This window comes from Pyxicephalus adspersus, chromosome 5, assembly GCF_032062135.1.
Source record: "Pyxicephalus adspersus chromosome 5, UCB_Pads_2.0, whole genome shotgun sequence".
Classification (NCBI taxonomy): domain Eukaryota; kingdom Metazoa; phylum Chordata; class Amphibia; order Anura; family Pyxicephalidae; genus Pyxicephalus; species Pyxicephalus adspersus.
The window spans coordinates 87,108,608-87,126,879 of record NC_092862.1 but is presented as its reverse complement, the minus strand read 5'-3'; the positions used below and the strand labels follow the sequence as shown (position 1 = coordinate 87,126,879).

At 39.2% G+C, this 18,272-nt stretch overlaps 1 protein-coding gene across 2 annotated transcripts in view; it reads right to left on the bottom strand.

The window, feature by feature from the left end:
- TRIP13 (thyroid hormone receptor interactor 13) overlaps positions 1 to 18,272 on the bottom strand; it is a 51,338-nt gene that overhangs the window by 20,451 nt on the left and 12,615 nt on the right. For both annotated transcript variants that reach the window (XM_072412043.1, XM_072412044.1), the window contains exons 4-5: positions 14,754 to 14,883; positions 9,876 to 9,931 (exon numbers count right to left, since the gene is read on the bottom strand). In XM_072412043.1, the coding sequence (XP_072268144.1) occupies positions 9,876 to 9,931; positions 14,754 to 14,883 (186 nt within the window). The remainder of the gene's footprint in view (positions 1 to 9,875; positions 9,932 to 14,753; positions 14,884 to 18,272) is intronic.

Below are 18,272 nucleotides of genomic sequence, written 5' to 3'. Positions count from 1 at the left end.
GGGGGGGGGGGGGGGACTTTTCTTACAAGATTTTCTATCAATTTACCTAAACCGCATAATTCACATCGACATTTTTCTAATAAGACAGGTATTGGAATAGGAATTGGAATTATGTTCCTTTTTACAGGAAATTGACTATAATCGGTACTCGACGTTCACAATAGACTATAATTGTACACAAATTCCCTTCTTGGATATTAACATTCGTAAATATACAAATACATTGATATCTTCCCTATATAGGAAATCCACAGCAGGGAACACAATCTTATTGGCCAGTAGTGCACACCCTACTCCACTTAAAAAAAAAAAAAAGCATTCCTGGGGGGCCTGGACTGGCGGGTTTGGAAGATGGCGGCTTAGAGCTCTCTCTCTGATCTGTGCTTGCACTAATGGGCGATCAACTGCGTGATCCAACCGGCAGTCATGGGTGAAGCTAAGAGATCCAAGTCTGTGAAGACTCCCTCCATCTTGGGACCCCATCTGGTGGGCGGGTGATGGTGGGGTCTCCAGCTTGCTCCGAGTCTCTGGGACTGCACAGCACAGTTACTCACCTCCTCTGCTCCTCTATTAATAGCTGACTCCGGTGGTTACAGCACGCCAGAAGGTCCTGTGGTGAGTCAGAAATTGGCACTCTGCAATGATCTCATCTTTAGCAGGGAGAGTGGAGGGCCTTGAAGGGGAAATACAACAGGCTAAGGGGGACATAGATCACCTTGATCGCAAATCTTGTGAATATGACACCAAGCTGAGAGACTAATATCGCTACCTAGAAGATCTGGACAGTAGGGGCCCGCAGAGATAACATATGGGTCCGTGGACTACCTGAAGCCACTCAAGCCGCGGATCTCAAACCTGTTCCACAAGCAATATTTAATAACATTATAGGAAGACCCTCTTACTAAATCGAGGCCTAGAGATGTAATCTGCTGTCTGGCAGATTATGAGCTGAAAGAGGAGATCATATCAAAGGCTAGGAACATGCGAAATCTGGAATTTTATGGGGCTTCCATTCAATTGTTCCAGGAACTCTCTTGGCTCATCCTACAACAGAAGCGCCTGCTGCAACCACTTCTCACGACCCTCTGATCCCACCATATCCCCGACCGTTTTTTGTGAGAACTTGGGCATTGACTGTCCTTGACTACCGGGTTGGGAGGCAAAGGCCCTCCGCTTCTGAAGCGGTTGCTCCAAAGAGATCATGGCCTGGATCTAGTGACTCTACCTCTCCAGCGGACCGGATGGGCTGGGATCAGATTTAAAGATGTTCTCACCCAGTATGGTATATCTTGGACACTTCTATTCTTCAGCATTGTTGGATAGCTACTCAATAGTTATGGGAACTGGGGTCCTGTGCAGGAGAAATAGATACCTTGTTTGAGATTCACCCTTAGCCTCCACACTTGACCTCACTCCTCATGCAACTGTTATGATTGCTCTTATATTGATGCTGAACTAAACCTTCTTGCATATCCGAAATGTCCTGTTTACAACTTGCCGACGTTTGCTGGTTAACAGGTATGTCTATGGCACAAACGTGATTGCACATATTGTGATCCTCTTTTAGATGGTGCCCTTTGGGGGCTTCCAGGTCTCTTACCCCCAGAGCAAACCTTTCCACTCATCCCTTTGTTTAGTTCCTCTCGCTCTTTTTGGGAGTGCATGGGACCTATGGGGGACGAGACCTCCTCGGTCGCCAGAAGGTGACCTAACCAAAGTAATTTGTTGGGTTTTTTCGTCGTTACTGTTTTTTTTATTTTTTCACTTCCTCCTGGTTGTTTTTGAGTTCGCACTACCTAGGAAATCACACCCCTTTCACTTTGCACAAATTATCCCTTTGAGGGCCTTTAGGTTCAGATGGCTGAGCCAACCTCAGCCTTATGTCCCTTTAATGGTCTCAGCTTTTCTGATGTTTGTGGTCCATTTGTCTTTGAGGTACATGGCTACACTCCTATTCTCCATCTTTAATTATGAAGACTAGAATACTGTCCCTTAATGTGAAGGGTTTAAATTCTAATACCAAAAGAAAATTAACCCTAATCACGTTTAAGCGTCTTGTAGCAGATTTATTTTTTCTGCAAGAAACCCATTTTGACCAATCTGGTACCTTTAACTTTGCCTCCAGATCATACCCGATATCCTACCGTATATTGCGAACTCTTCCAACAAGAAAATGGCAGGGATAGCAATTTATTTATTTTATAATTTTTAAGTTACCCTTATCAAATCCTTAGTTTACCCAGATACCTTTTATTGCATGGCACTTATGGCACCTCTATTACCTTCTGTAAACTGTATGCTCCCAACGTGGCCTCAAAAGACCTTCCTGTCTACAGTCTTGGAAGGTTTGGAAGAATTTGAACATATCTATCTTATAGTGGGAGGGGATTTTATTCTGTTTTTTCACCCACATATGATCGCCTTCTCACACCAGCCTCCCCCCCACCCTCCTCGGTGATTAAAAATTCCTGTATGTTCCGCCTAATCATTAGATGCACTTGCCAGTATGACATCTAGAGGATACATCACCCCACTGCTAAACAATTCTCATTTACTTCACCCCGCACCACACTCATACCTGACTCTTTATTAACCTTACATTGTTAGGCAATAGTGTTTCCACTTAGATTCACCCCATAACCTGGTCGGTTCATAACCCAGTCACCCTAGATGTTCTTTTGTCCCAATGCGCGACCAGATTCTGTCATTGGAGACTCAATGACTTCCTTCTTAAACAGGAAAACACCAAATTGAACATCTTACAAGCCCTAGATAACCATTTTGAGCTAAATGAGTCAGTGGTGCACACATCAACTCTGTGGGAAGCCTAGAAATCAGTTATTCCTGGTCACTGTATTGCATTGAGTACCCGCCTTAGCGGGACTCCAACCTTCAACGCTTCCTTACGTTACAATCCTTGAAGGCCGCTTAATGTGAGCTTCTAAATTCACCTTCCACTGCAAGGTGGTTTCCCTCCGCTCTAAACTGCGAGACTTGGACTTGCGAAAAGTGAGCTGGATGATGGCACGCACACGACAAACATATAATATAACGGTAACAAAGCGGACAAGCTGCTGGCGCCTAAACTGCGGAACTCACGTCAAATGGCGTACCCCGACGCTATAAAAGATGAGTAGGGTATCCCAATTATATAACCCAGCACACATAGCCTCTTAGTTTGAGACCCCATTCAAGCTAAAATTGATGCATACCTAGCAGATATTCAGTTGCCTATCATTTCGGCAGAAAGTAGGGAACACCTTAATAGTCCCATCAACGAGGAGGTAATCACCAAAGTTATCCAATAGCTTCTGTCCAATAAGGCCCCTGGGCCTGACGGCCTACCATATTTATACTTTAAAACTTATCTTGTGGATCTCCTTTCCTATTTAACGGAGCTCTTTAATGATTTTATGACTGGTAAACCAATACCCCCTTCCATGCTGAACTCCCATATTATGGTGGTGCCCAAGCCGGGTAAAGATCCAATGTTCCTATTACAGGCCAATTGCACTGCTAAATTCTGATATGAAAATATTTAAAAAGATTTTAGCCAATCGCCTCTCTAAACTTTACCCCCTTTTAATTCACAAAGACTAGAATGGCGGAATGGTTTTTATCTCATTCCGCCACGCTCGTAATAATACCAGGGGGCGATTGACATCATTGATATTTAAAAAAAAAAAAGCTTCCCTGATCCTTAGCTTGGATGCAGAGAAGACTTTTGACGGGCTCAGTTGGCCTTTTATGTTTTCAACCTTTAGTCTTTTTGGCCTAGCTGGACCTTTCTACCAAACGATTTGTTCTCTGTACTCATTTCTTTTGGCCTGGGTTAAACTTCCCCATGCCTCTTCCTGGACCACCGTTCTCAGTGAATGTCGGGACCCTGGAGAGAGAGAGCATTGTTTCACCTCCGGAATATATTACATCCAGTGGATCACAGATTTCAGGACTCAGGGAAAGTATAAGACTCATACTTCATTTTATGCATATCTTCAAATACGCCATTATGTGAAGTCACTGCGCCCTTCCTCCAGGTTCCCTGGCCCTACCCTATTTGAGAGACTGTGTAATGCTGGCCCACACCCCAGGGGCCTGATCTCATCAATCTATAAATTGTTACATGATGTCAATCAACCTATAGGAAAAATTTTTGTTTTTAGGAACTGCAAAAAAGTGAACTCAAGAAAGAATATAAATAAAATGAGAATTGTGTAAATAAATATATGTATGTATAGCCACACAACAATGGGACACGCAGCAATGCAAGGCTCTATAGCCTAATATTTTCCCATGCCCTCTTTAAATTGACTGTGGAATCACAGCCAATAAAATGGTGTTTTAGGATTGAGTCATGGAACGTATCTTCTGCGTTCCAGGTAGTCGGTGTAAAGATGGGAACGTCAGGTAGGTGTGGATACAGAACACCATCCTCCTCCGCCCACAATACAGCCAATCTTGGTATCTTCCCTACATGCCCCCTGGGTGGAACATATGCCTGTGTAGGAGGCTGACACGTTATGACTGCGACACAGGAAGTCACATGACACACCGACTGCGGGTCCCACGAGACCCTGCATCAGATCTGAGGCAGGGTGATGTATTAATGTTTGCTATACTGTATTTTTCACTAAGACAATCCTTTTATTCGAATGTGCTGCAAATGCACTATGAAGGACCAGAGCACTCATCTGCACTATTTCAATCACTATGCACACCAAAACACATGACAGTATGCTGTACCACCGTACCATGCTGTACCAAAGCTGCAGGGAAAGCAAAGTTCTTTTGCCAGGATACTATTCAAGATGAATATCACTGTGAAGCACTAATGCATAAGCATTATAAAAGATATAGAAACATCAAGATTGCTTACACGGTGCATAAATGAATTCAAAAGGCCCACATTTTAATATGAAATTACTAGGACACTTTTTGGATGTTTTTATTTGCCTGTGTATCATATGTGTGTTTTCTTTTAACTTCCATTTCTAAGATTGAACAGGAACTAATTGGCAGGGACACAAAGCATTTAAACTGGATACAGGAGAGGTAATAAAGAAAAAGCAAAAAAAAAGACTGGGTTTTTTTTTTTTTGGTTTTTTTTACGGCAAAAGGAAGTTATATTATAAGCAAGTTTTTGAGAAAATAATCTTAAAGTGCATACAACTTATTTTAGCTTTTTGGTCTTTCCCATTAAGTTTCATGGGATAATGGACCAGTTAACGATAAATAGTAATGCCTATTTAGAAAAAAGCAAAAATGTCTCATATCCCGACGCATTTCGCTGACATGCTTCCTCAGGGAACGTATGGATAAAGTTTGCCAGATATGTGTTCAAGGGATTTTCCTTGCATAGGGAAATAAAGACTTCCTTATTTGCATTAGGTCCAAGGTGCTCAGTGTAGTGTGTCCTGCTCTCTACAGGACGTACTACACTTCCATGCACTTTGAATGGTATTTTCTCAAAAACTTGCTTACAATATAACCTTTTGCAACAAAAAAAAAAACCTACCTTATGTAAATACAGGGGGGGCGGTGCCACTTACTAACCATGCGAGTTAGGATTAGGATCATTCACTAATTACATAGATACAGAGGAGCCCTGTATACCATGGTGTATATGGCAAACTACTATAACTGCATCTTTACAAACCATTGGGCACTGGGAAGTTAAGACACCAAGCTGGGACGGTAGGGGTGTGTGTGTGTTCAGAGAAAATAACTGGTGTTACTTTTGCCAGTCCCACTGGATGCAGTAAAACCAGTTTCATATTTAAGTACAAGTGAGGATTCTCTGCAACTGTGAAGGACTAAAGGAAGCGCTGGAGTTGCTTTTATCTAAACAAATATAAGCCACATACGTAATGTAAAAATTTTAGTAGAACAGTCCACTCACACTTGCATTATGAGAAGGAGTAAAAAAACATAACATTATAGCAAGTAGCTCTGCCTGCATATTTGATTGGAAAATATGGCTGCCTGCATAAAAATATATAATATAAAGTATGCACAGCAACAATGTCGAAAAAAAACTGACACATTTCTGCTGCAGACCATTTTTTATTTTAATAATAAAAGATAAACCCCTTGTATCTTTATCACCTGTTCCTAAACTGTGAGATGTGTTGCTTGACCTGGTTGTACTAAATCAAGACGAAGGCTATGTACACACCTGCAATAATTGTCATTGGAAAGATCTTCCACAATCCTTTCCAACGACAAATGATTGCATGTACACATGCAAGGTTCTCGTCCGATATCAGCCCTGAGCTGATTATGGGACGAGAACCATTGCAAAGGTGTACCTAGCTTAAGCATCATCCTTATGTAGTATGTCAATGATATGAATCACAATGCTGGGGCTTATACCTTAAAAGGATAGCTAAAGTCAAGAAAAAAATACTTCACAAAAGTTTACTAATTCTTAGATATGATAATATTTTCTTAGGCTAACATAGCAAGTGCAGACGATACCTGTTGCCCTTGCTCAGAAATGCAGTGTTCTTATTTCATGTGAGCTAAACAGAAAACAGAAACAAGCTATTCCATTTTTATAATCCCATCAACCCTCATGAAGCAGATAACCAAAGGTAGACATGTCCAGTTAGGGTGGCAAGTATGGCTCCCTCAATAAATAGTTATGGGAGGAGGAGCAAGAAAAGCCAAAATATAAAACTAATGCAGTAATATATAAGTAATGTGTTAAATTGTGTTTATGTTTTTGGTTTGGATAAACCTAATGTTTAATAAATAAAGTTCCACTTTAGGTATTTAATCTTGAAGTACTTGCAAGAGGGAAATCAAAAAACTTAAAACATTCTAGTAAGTAAAAAAAAAAAAATTATGAATAATTTTGGGAGGGGTGTGCTTGTGTGAGGCTGGAAATAGAAGGCAAATTTTAGAATGGCTCTGCATTTCCTTTAAGCAAATTCCTGTCTATGGTGCAACTGCTAGACTAGTCAAATGATGGATCACCAGGCTGATCTGTTCCAGCCTAATTCAATTAACAATGAAAAACCCTGGCTACAGATGATCTCCAATGTCATGGGTAAGAGCACAGCTAAAATGGCAACTTCACAACTGTGTAACTTGAGAGAAACCCAGACCTCTATTCTTCCACCCCATAAGAATCTCAGGGAGATATTTTGACTAAGATTGACACTAGGCTGAAAAAAGGTACTGCATGTCATATCTAAACAGATGATGACCACCATTTTGTGAAGCAGCCCAGAGGACAGAGACCCTGTGACTGGGCCTTTGCATCAAGTAGCCCACTGGACATCTCAATGAAGTGGTTATACTGTCACTTCACATTGCATTAACTTCAAATGGCAAGAGGCCAGTCACCAACTTTCAGGGTCATGAATTTCAGTTAATTACTAACATGTCTCCACTCACTTTCACCAAATGCAGAGTGATATTCCTGCTAGTTCCAGGAAGATATCAACTCATTGTTAGAGACACTGGTCCCTGCTAACTGCTCTGTGATTCACAATGCAACTCTGAAGGGAAAGAAGAATGAGCTAGGTACCCCAAATCCACCAAGTATCCCTCCTTCTCTTTATGCACCCAGGGTTGAAATTCAAACAGGTGTTTTCATTTGATCTATGATTTTATCATCTCTAGGGCACACTTGTTGCTTCCATAGCTGTTGCCTGGGTATACTGCCAGACTTTTATTCAAAATAACTGCTGGTTTCTTGTTTGATACCTCTCCGTATTCCACCTGCCTCTTGGTTGCCTCAAATAACTGTAGAGCAACTTTAGTTGCTCCAGCCTCAATCAATATTACTACCTTGAACAGAGTGTACTATGCTCTTTAAACCCCCCTGTTCTTCTCTAGGGTGGGATCATTGGGTTTCTAGCAACTCTGTTTAAGTACACCAAACAGTTTGACCCGCTTGGGTGGTATTGTGGTGATTTGTTTTAACTTGACACTAATGGCTCATGTTGTTCTCTTGTTCCTGAGATGTTCTTAAATTTTTTTGGGGTGCACAACATGAATTTTATAAAGTCAGCACTTATGCATATTCAATTTTAAATGATGGGTTCAATATGACTGTTGGTGAGCCCTAATGGGGGGTGCCTTAGAAATGTCAATGCAGATGGATGACTCCAGTTGGGGTTTGGATTCAAAGATCTGGAAGGAAAGATAACACCTCCTTAAACAGGAAGATCACACCATACCAGGTGTGAGGTATGGGGGTCGTGCATGGAAGCATCTACTTCAAAGACTTCAATCAAGACTACAATCATCCTGCCTAGTATATAAACATACCTGCTATCTGATGACCCCCAAAGGAGCCTGAACTAGCTGGTCAGATGAGTCAGAGGACTTTCCCCCAATGCAACAGTGACACCTACTGGAGAATATCGGCAGGCACCTGTGAGCAGTATATTTCCAGAAGTGGGAGGACACCTGGGTAAGGGGTGGATGCATGGGTGTGGCCGAATGTGGCCAAGGGTCCTGGAGATATATAGGAAGGGACAACAGCAACAAATCATTCTCCTATACCTCCAATATCTCTTATTGTCTCTCTTTTACTTACTCTTTTCTCTCTCCAATCTTCTTGAAACCCAGCCAAGGTGCAGGATACAGAGGACAGACTCTTTGCGTAACGTATCATTTTACTTTGTCTATGTGATCATTATTTAGCTTATTTGGAATAATTGTTGATTATTTGGTAATTCTTTTCTATGTTAATAAATATCTTGGTATTTAAGATCTGTGTGATTATTAAGCTAATAGAGACTTAGTAAAGATATTGCTTTCAAGAAAGGGGATAACATAGGGGAAACAAGAAAAGTTTTTTCAAAATGTTAGTACCTTAAACAATGTTATGCTGCAGACTTTCTGTTATGGTCTGCACTGAGCCTCAGGATTACATGACAAGCCCTTGTGCATTTTGGCTCCATTTGTGATGTTTACAGATACCTGTATACACTGTTAAGCCTTCTGTTTCCCATCCTCTCTTCTGTGTGGATATTCCCGTCTCCATTTCTTTTCCTTACCACCTTGGCAACTGGTTGGTTTGGTTCCCCTCTTTCTGTCTCTTTTTAAGCATTATTAAGCATCCATTTCTGGTACCACTCAGAAAATTTTCCCTGAATGTCCAGTGTCAACTCGCCTAATAGGAGAACCCAAGTCACTCACACATAGATCCTGTGCCTCCAGAAGACACACTTGTCTCGGACCTCTTCAGCAACATATTTCAACTTTACCTTTCTGCAAACTGTAATGGTTAATGGCCCTTGTAAGTGAAAATGAGTGCTAACTAGTTTGAGGTGTTTGATTAAATAGGTACTATTCAGCATGCAAGGACTCAGAGGGTTATTATTGAATCCTCATTGAACTGCTGTATAATATGGAAGTTGCTATTGTCTCATACTTTGGCCCCAACTCAGTAAAAATCTAGTTTTTGTACAATCTACCGCAGACCTATGCCCACCATGAGACAGAGCTGCTTCTTTGTGTAGATTCTTTCTTTTTCTATAGCTTCATCTCAGAAGTTTCTCTAAGCCATATTCTTCAGTTATTTGCTGCGGGGAATTGAATCCTCCTAAACAGGATTATACTTTTTATGCCTATGCCCATAAAAACTTTTTTTTAAGAAAAACTACTTATTTATCTTGAGCAATGTGTGCTGCATGCATCTTTCGCTCACATTCATTTCCTCCTATGACTTTCCCCAATGTGGATTTTCAGTTTCACACAACTATTACTTAAACATTCCACAAATGTATTTCAGGGATAATGCATTAACAATAAAGATTTTATCTTCAGTTCTTTAAAAAAAAAAATATAAATAAATATTATGAAATTACGGCTTCTCTACAAAACACACAGCATTATCAAAACAGAAAATTACTTACATTTGACTTTATTTCATTTTCATATATTAAACTCTCCCACAGTCCATGAAATTCCACTAAAATAATAAAATAGGTTTTAAATACAAATGTATATATTTGTGATAACAAAGCATTATACTACTATATGAGCAAAATTAATAATACAGTGGTACCTTGGTATAAGTCCTTAATCCGTTCCAGGTCCTTGGACTTATACCAAACAGGACTTATAACAAACAAGTTTTTTCCATAAGAAATAAAAGGAAAATGATTATTCTGTATGCATGAAAAAAAAAATCCTATTGTATTGGCTATTATACATTGATGGGTCTGTAAAATACATTTAAATCTGCTTAATCTTAAAATACTTAAATACAAAAGCAATTGGATGAAATAAATGAAAATTTTACCGCACTTTACACGTACTTGCTGAGAAGAGTGCCTACTAGGATGGTGCTGAGAAGAGAGGAGGAGGAGATGAGGAGGAGATGTTATGTAATTCAGAGAGTTATAGCGTGGGTTATTCAATGAATGGTAGCAAGTGACGTACTGACGCTCACATGCAGTCGTGGCTTTGTCTCGAGAGCGGTAAATAAGGGTAGCGCATGGTGTTGTGACTCATTTTGACCCATACAAGTTCTAGCACAAAGGTTGTATACCTAGCGAAATTTTTCATGTCCAAACAGGACTTATACGAAGTTGGACTTATTCAAAAGCAGACTTATACAGAGGTACCACTGTACTTGTTAACAAAAATATAAAATGTTGGATAACATGAAGGAAGGAAGTAGTCAAGGCTAGAGATTTAATCTACCATGTGGATATGCTTGTCTACATACTTTATTTCACAGCAGTGTTGTTACATAGTTAAAAAAAGACATAAGTCCATCAAACTTAACCACAAGAGATTAAAAACATATCCCATATAAAATTCCTAGACATGGATGGTCCAGAGGAAGGCAAAAAACCCTGGTTTAATTTGCTCAAACAAGGGAAAAAATTCCTTCCTGAACCTGTGAGTCAATCGGATGTTCCCTGGATCAATAGTCTTTGTTGTCTTTACTTCTCCTGTTATAGAAGAAATCTTTTGCTAAACACAGCTGAGATTATGGGAGATCTTAAGAGCTGAGCTGATCTATAGCATCTTGTAACTCTTTAATGACCAAGACAAACTCTGCTGTTGTTTCTTTTTGCATATCAAAGCACAGCTTGCTCCAAAAGTTAATGAATGACTTTTTTTTTGCTTTGTTTGTGATAAACTGACACCATGCTGCCTAAAATATGTTTGAGACATACATCTGCCTTAATTGCATTTATTTAAATAATGTACTTGTTCCAACTTACATCCAAAATCAACTTAAGAACAAACCTACAGTCCCTATCTTGTATGTAACCCGGGGACTACCAGTAGATAAAAGGTGATCATATTCCCTCTTAATGGTCTTCTCAAGGGTGAATAGATTCAGTTCAGCTAAGCTCCTCTATTCTTTTATTAGTTTAGTTGCCCTTCTCTGCACTCTCTAATTCCACAAAATCCTTTTTGTGAACTGGTGCCCAAAATTGGACTTCATATTACAGATGACCGATTCTTTGTACAGGGCCAGAATAATGTCTTGATCTCTTCAGTCTATTACTCTTTTTATACAAGAAAGTACTTTGCTAGCTTGAGATATTGCAGCTTGGCATTGCATGCTATTAATAACTCTATGATCTACCAGAACCCCCAGATCCTTTTCCATTTCCGACTCCACAAAATGTATTTCCCCTAGACAGTATGAAACATGCATGTTGATAGCCACCAAGTGCATAACTACATTTATCAATATTAAATGTCATTTGCCACTTGGGTGCCCAATCAAACAGTACATCCAAATCTGATCGTAGATTATAGACATCCTGTATGCACCTAAATCCATTACATAGTTTGATGTCATCTGAAAACACAGAAACTGTACTTTTTCCCACATACGATATAATTTTTAAAGATGTTAAACAGTAACGGTCCCAACATTGAACCCTCGGGTACATCGCTAATAACCCTAGACAATTTAGAGTATTAATAACACTGGGGAAAAGTTTTGAACACATTTTTTGTTGACTACAATTTTTAAGCACTTACACTAAAGTAGGTATGCTGAATCTGAAAGTGCAGTTAGTTTTCTTCTATCACCTCAGGTTTTTTTCTATAACGTTAGATTAATGCGATTACTGTGGCGTGGATTTTAATAGACTATTCATTTACACACAAGAAAGCGTGGTCAGAGGTTGTGCGCTGCTCTATGTAGTGAAAAAGCAAAATGTATTTTTCTACTTACACACGTATTTCCTTTTTTTCAGATCTTGCCTGGCTCTGCTGTTTCTCGTCCTAAATGCCTAAACAACCCTGGTTCATTTTTTTTATATCTGTGGCAGTTTTACCATTCCCATTCAAAGGGCGAACATCAGCCTATTTGTAGAGCAAGCCTTTTTGGCATATTTCAAAGTTCAACTTAGTGACCAAAATAAGTCTTGAGCCCCTCATAAGGTGTGCAAAACAGTGTGTCGAGGGTTTATGGATGTGGACAAAGGGGAACACATGATAAGATGCCAATTAGTATACCTATGGTTTGGCGAGAGCCAGGAGATCATTTCAGTGACTGTTACATTGATTTTTCTTGGTGTATCCTGACGTTTTCACTATACAAAAGTAACAGAGTATCCCTAGTCTTCCATCAGCTATACGCCCAGTGGCTCATTCAGATGAAATCCCAGTGAAGGTTTTCGTTACACTACCCTCTTTCTGAAGAACATGATTATGGTGATTAACTAGGTGACAACAATGCTGAAGAGCTTGAAATTGAAGAGGACTCCGTTTGTAAGTGATTTGATCAGCATGAGTTGAGTGATTTGGCACGTGATTTGGGACTATCGAAGAAGGTTTTAGATTTCCTAGCATCAAGACTGCGTGAGAAAAAAAACTTACTTGAAAAAGGAACAAGGGTATCGTACTTTCAAACCAGAGAAATTGCATTTCTGCAGTACTTTAGAACTGACAATGGCTTGGTGTATTGCCATAACATACCTGGTTTAATGGAAGGATTGGGAATTCCAATCCTTAACTCGACTATTCATCAATAGCTCAAAGCGGAGCTTAAAGTGTGCCCTCCTTCACAATGGCAATATAATTGGGTCAGTCCTAATTGGCCATTCAGTTTTTTGAGTCATTGAGTTATTGCAACGCAGATACACCAAGTATTCCTGGTATCTGTGCATGTGGGACAGCTCGATAGAGGCACTGGGTGGAAAGGAATTGGCCTCCAAGATCTGCCCTAAAACTAGGTGATCCAATCATTCTACATGAGCCACTTGTTGATAGAAAGAATATTATATTACCGCCTCTGCACATGAAATTGGGTCTGATGAAGCAGTTTTTTAAAGCTTTGCCTAAAAGGACTGAAGGAAACTGTTTCAAGTACTTATTTTGGCATTTCCTAGCCCGTCATTTGAAAAAATAAAGGCCGGTGTGTTTGATGGTTCACAGATTCGGCAGCTCATCAAAGATGAACATTTCATCAGGACAATGTCAGAAGTCAAAAATAATGCTTGGTTATCATTCAAAGCCATTGTCAAGGACTTTCTTGGAAACACACGAGCAAATATCTACACAGAAATTGTCCAGAAATTCCTGGAGAGCTACAAAATGCTTGGTTGCAATATGCACATCAAGGTGCATTTTCTGCATAGCCATCTTTCTAATTTAGTACAGTCAGTGATGAGCAGGGTGAACGATTCCACCAAGATTTGAAGGTCGTGGATAAACGGTATCAGTGTAGATGGGATGTACATATGATGGTTGACTATTGTTGGAGCATCCGACGGGATGGTCCGAACACTGAACACTCCAGGAAAAGCTAAAGGCGTAAATTTTTACCTTAACCGCTTACCCGATTAATTTTCAAATGTTTTCTCTAAATGTCAGCGTAACAATAAATCCTTTGTATGAAGGTACAGGAGGGTACCGTGTATCGTAAAAACTGGATGTGATAGCAAAAAACTGGGGTCATTTCTGAATTCACCACCCAAAAATTTGTAAAAAACAAGTGTAAGATCTAACTCAACAAAAAATGCGTTCCCCAGTGTAATTAATCACTACTCCCTGGAGGCAATCTTTAAGCCAGTTCTCTATCCATTCACAGATGGATTTTTTTAAACCTTTAGACCCTAACTTGAATATTAAATGTCTGTGGGGTACAGTGTCAAATGCTTTTGCAAAGTTCAAATACACTATCAATTGGTACTTCACTGTTTACTTACTTCCTCAAAAAAATGGAGCAAATTTGTGACAACTTCAGTCTTTCTTATATCTATGTTATCACTTATGATATTTTGTAGTAGAAGCTCTCTGGGTTCTTTCCAACTATAGACGTTAAACTTACCGGTCTGTAGTTACTTGGTAATGACACTGTAATTTACTATTCATGTTAATTTACTGTTGTTATTTTGCATTAAACTATAGCTAGTGTTACCATGAGCATATTATGGAACTTCTGTTGAATTCATCATGAATGGGGTATAATTTACATAGTTTAGGAGCTAACTTTCAGTTTACATCACAAGTGAAACAGGCATTGGGTTTATTAAGCTTTTTGACAGAAAACATTGTAGTATGTACCCTTAATCTCTATAGCTATTTAAATATTCTGTCACAGTTTATCAAACCCATACTGCAATTCAGTAGTGGTAACATACTTCACATTTATAGCTTGTTTTTCGGGGATTTTGGTTCTCAAAAAGCAACATAATACCCTGTCAATAGTATCAGGTCCACCAATTCTTGTGCCAAAATCTTAGAAACTACATCTAAAGGTTATTTTTTGTTTTACAAAAAGCTAAGAAAATGCATTTTTACAGTTCTCTCACCAGCAGGCAAAATCCAGTGGTAAGCTGCTACAAGGTCCTCATTTTCTTCTTCTAGAGTTTCGGAACTTGGACCTTCTTCGTTTAAATGAAAAACGTTGACAAATATATTGCACTTGCTAAGATCAATAGGCTGCAAAAACGAAACAAAGTTAATTTAAACTAAAATAAAATACAGTATTCACTATTTATTTATTCTATTTGCAACTCAATCATGATAGTCTCTGGCAAAAGTCAAATAATATAGAGCGTCCCAATGTCGTTCATTCATAAATCTGTCCAGAAAGATCAGTGAATGGTTATTGTACTTTCACAGTCAGAACTGTATAAGATAAAGTAAGTGTGTCATAGTTTTCCCCAGAAGGTATTAGCTGGATGCTCTGGACGGCAGCCATGCCTCCTCCACCTGCCTTTTATCAGCAGCTCTAATTCTCTTAACTGGGGGATGCTGAGGGGTAGGCGAAAGAGCACAGAACAGCCTAGGATGAAATCGGGATACAGGCAGCCCCTTTCCCTCTAAATGTATCTGCCCAAGTGGGCGTGTGTAATGACATAATCAGCAGCACAGTGTGATAGCTGTGTGTGTAAAGGCTGCATGTTCTGAAGCCTGACAACTCACTGTGTACAAACCTTTAGACCTTGTAAACCATTGGTTGACATGAAGTTTTCAGGGTTAACAGGGGACCCGCATAGCTACCTAAGTGCACAATTTCCTATTATTAATTTTTTTCCTATTTTTTTATACTATTTTGACAAAATTGTCTTTAATTATTAAGCATATAATAAGGAAAGTTGAACTATATAAAAAGTTACATTATATGACATTAGGGTTTAAAGTTTTTATATAAAGATACAATACAGATCATTATATAGTAAATAAACAATAGGAGTCTATGATTACCATTTAATACATTTTTTGAATATGCTTATAATATGGTATCACATTTTATGGGAAATGTATTATTTAAAAACATTTGGTACACTGTGATCAACATATTATAGGAAAACTAATTTTAGCTTATAAACATAGGATAAGACGTCTATAATCAATTTGAAAAGATATTCTTTGTCTAACTACATTGTGGCTTCAACACAAAAGGCGTTATAAAAAGAGTTAATTTACCCATGTTCCTTTATCAGAGAAACATGGGTATTTAAGAAACTTGAAACATATCAGTTTTGTCAACGGAGAAATAAAGGAACAATTCAAACTTTTGTCATCTGTACAAACTAAAGAAATAACAGTATATTTGTTAAATCTATGGACTCTGATTCTATGGCCTACAGGAAAGCCAACATGTTGCTTACACATGTTGAATGATAAATGGTTTACATGCTTCATTTTCAGATGTCAAACTGCTGTCAAGCTAACAAATTTTTTTCCCACTGTTAACATACCGATAACATACTGCATGACAAATTTATATTACTTCCTGTATACTGTATCAGAAAGTAAGTAAGTAACTAAGATCACCCACAACCTAAGCTGTGTTTAACAAAAGATTTTTTCTGCAAGTCATGCAAACCTCCCCCCCATCGAGCCTCCGTCCTGCACACAAGCAGCAGGGAGGCCCCGTTTGTATGTAAAGCGGTGTGCTTAATAAAGTTAATGTATGTCTAGGCTCCATTTGTTTGTGATTAACAGGATTTTATACAGTAACTGTTCCAATTGGGAAGCTGTTTATCTGAACCATTGGTGAGTTTATGGCCTTTTATATTGTATTTTTTACTATTTTTATAAAACTTACACTGGGTAATAATTTTGAACAAATTTTTTGTTGACGTTAATTTTTAGGCTTATTTACACTAAAATAGGTATGCTGATTCTAAAAGTGCAGTTAGTTTTCTTCTATGAAGTCAGGTTTTTTCTCTACTGCTTATAATAATGCGAATAATGTAGCATGGATTTTTATAGGCTATTCACTTGCCAGACAGTGTGGTCAGAGGTTGAGCGCTGCTCTACATAATGAATAAGCAAAATTTATTTTTCTATTTACACACATATTTCCTTTCTTTCAGATCATGTCTGGCTCTGCTGTTTGTCATCGTAAGTGCCTAAACAACCCGTATTCATTTTGTTATATCTGTGGCAGTTTCACCATTCAAAAGTCAAAAGAGTGAACATCAGCACATTTGTAGAGCAAGTCTATTTGGCATATTTCAAAGTTAAACTTGGTGATCAAGAAAAGTCCTGGGACCCTCATAAGGTGTGCAAACAGTGTGTCGAGGGTTTATGGATGTTGACAAAGGGAACACATGATAGGATGCAATTTGGTATACCTATGGTTTGGCAAGAGCCAGGAGATAATTTCAGTGACTGTTACTTTGTATTGAAAACTTCAAGATATAACAAGAAAAAAATTGTAACAGTATCCTAGTTCTCCCCAACAAGTTTTTAGGGGGAGGGCCGCCCAGCTGCCGTGATTATTACTCCCAGCACATTTTCAGCAGCTCTGAACGGACAGCGGAGAGGCTGCTCTGCTCGATCCATTCTCCGCCGATAAGAGCTGTTTGCCGATTAGAGCCAGGGGGAGCGAGAAGAGCATAGCACAGCTATGAAGACATCGGGACATAGGCTGTCCCTCCCCTATCTCATAGCAGTGCGGAGTCTTTTGAAAAAAAACCACATCCTGTAAACAATATATTCGTGTAAATGCAGCATGTCACATTCCTTAGCCTTACAGCTCTCCGTGTATAAACCTTCTTATCCCCTAAACTGTCATAATGTCATAATGACTAAATTTTCAGGGTCCACATGGAACACTTGTAGTTAGCACCATTCACAATTTCAGCACCACAGCTTTTACAAATTTCATGATATGGGAATCAGAATTGTAAAATCTTGTAAAAATCCAACATTGGGGTTTTCCCTAGAATGGTGGGGTGTACAAAGCCAAAAATGTAGGTGGAGTGGGGGGACACCTTTCAATAACCCCCCCCACACTAAAGTTTCATTACTATGGCAAACACACTGCCCTGTTACACATTACTGCCCACTTCCTACACTGGAACACCTATTTCTTCGGAATGGGGAGGTGCAGGAAACTGATGTGCGGGGAACATCTGTGGATAACTCCCCCTAATGTTTTATCACAATGGCATCATTAGAAGATAAAAAACTCTGCCCATCAAAAACGAAATTGGGGTTCTAGTACTGGTAGTAGTTCCCCACTTGCACCTATGATTCTGTTTATCTGCACCTCTCTATTCTAGAGAAATTAGGGTTCAAGGTAGGGAAGCGGACAGTTTGAGGAGCAGAGGTTTTTATGTTCTAATGATGCCATGCTAATGAAATTTTAGGAGTTTATACATCGGTTCCCCACTTACACCTACATTTTCAGTTGCTTGCACCTCCCCATTCCAGATAAATTTGGATTCAAAGAACAGAACCAGAAGGGGCAGCATAGTATTACAATTATAGTTTGGTGAACGGTGGGTAAACTATTTAGGGGGCCCCACCCCAATGCTTCCTGCTATGTAAGTGGCCCCGGGGGTCCTTAATTTGTATTTTCTATTTTGGGC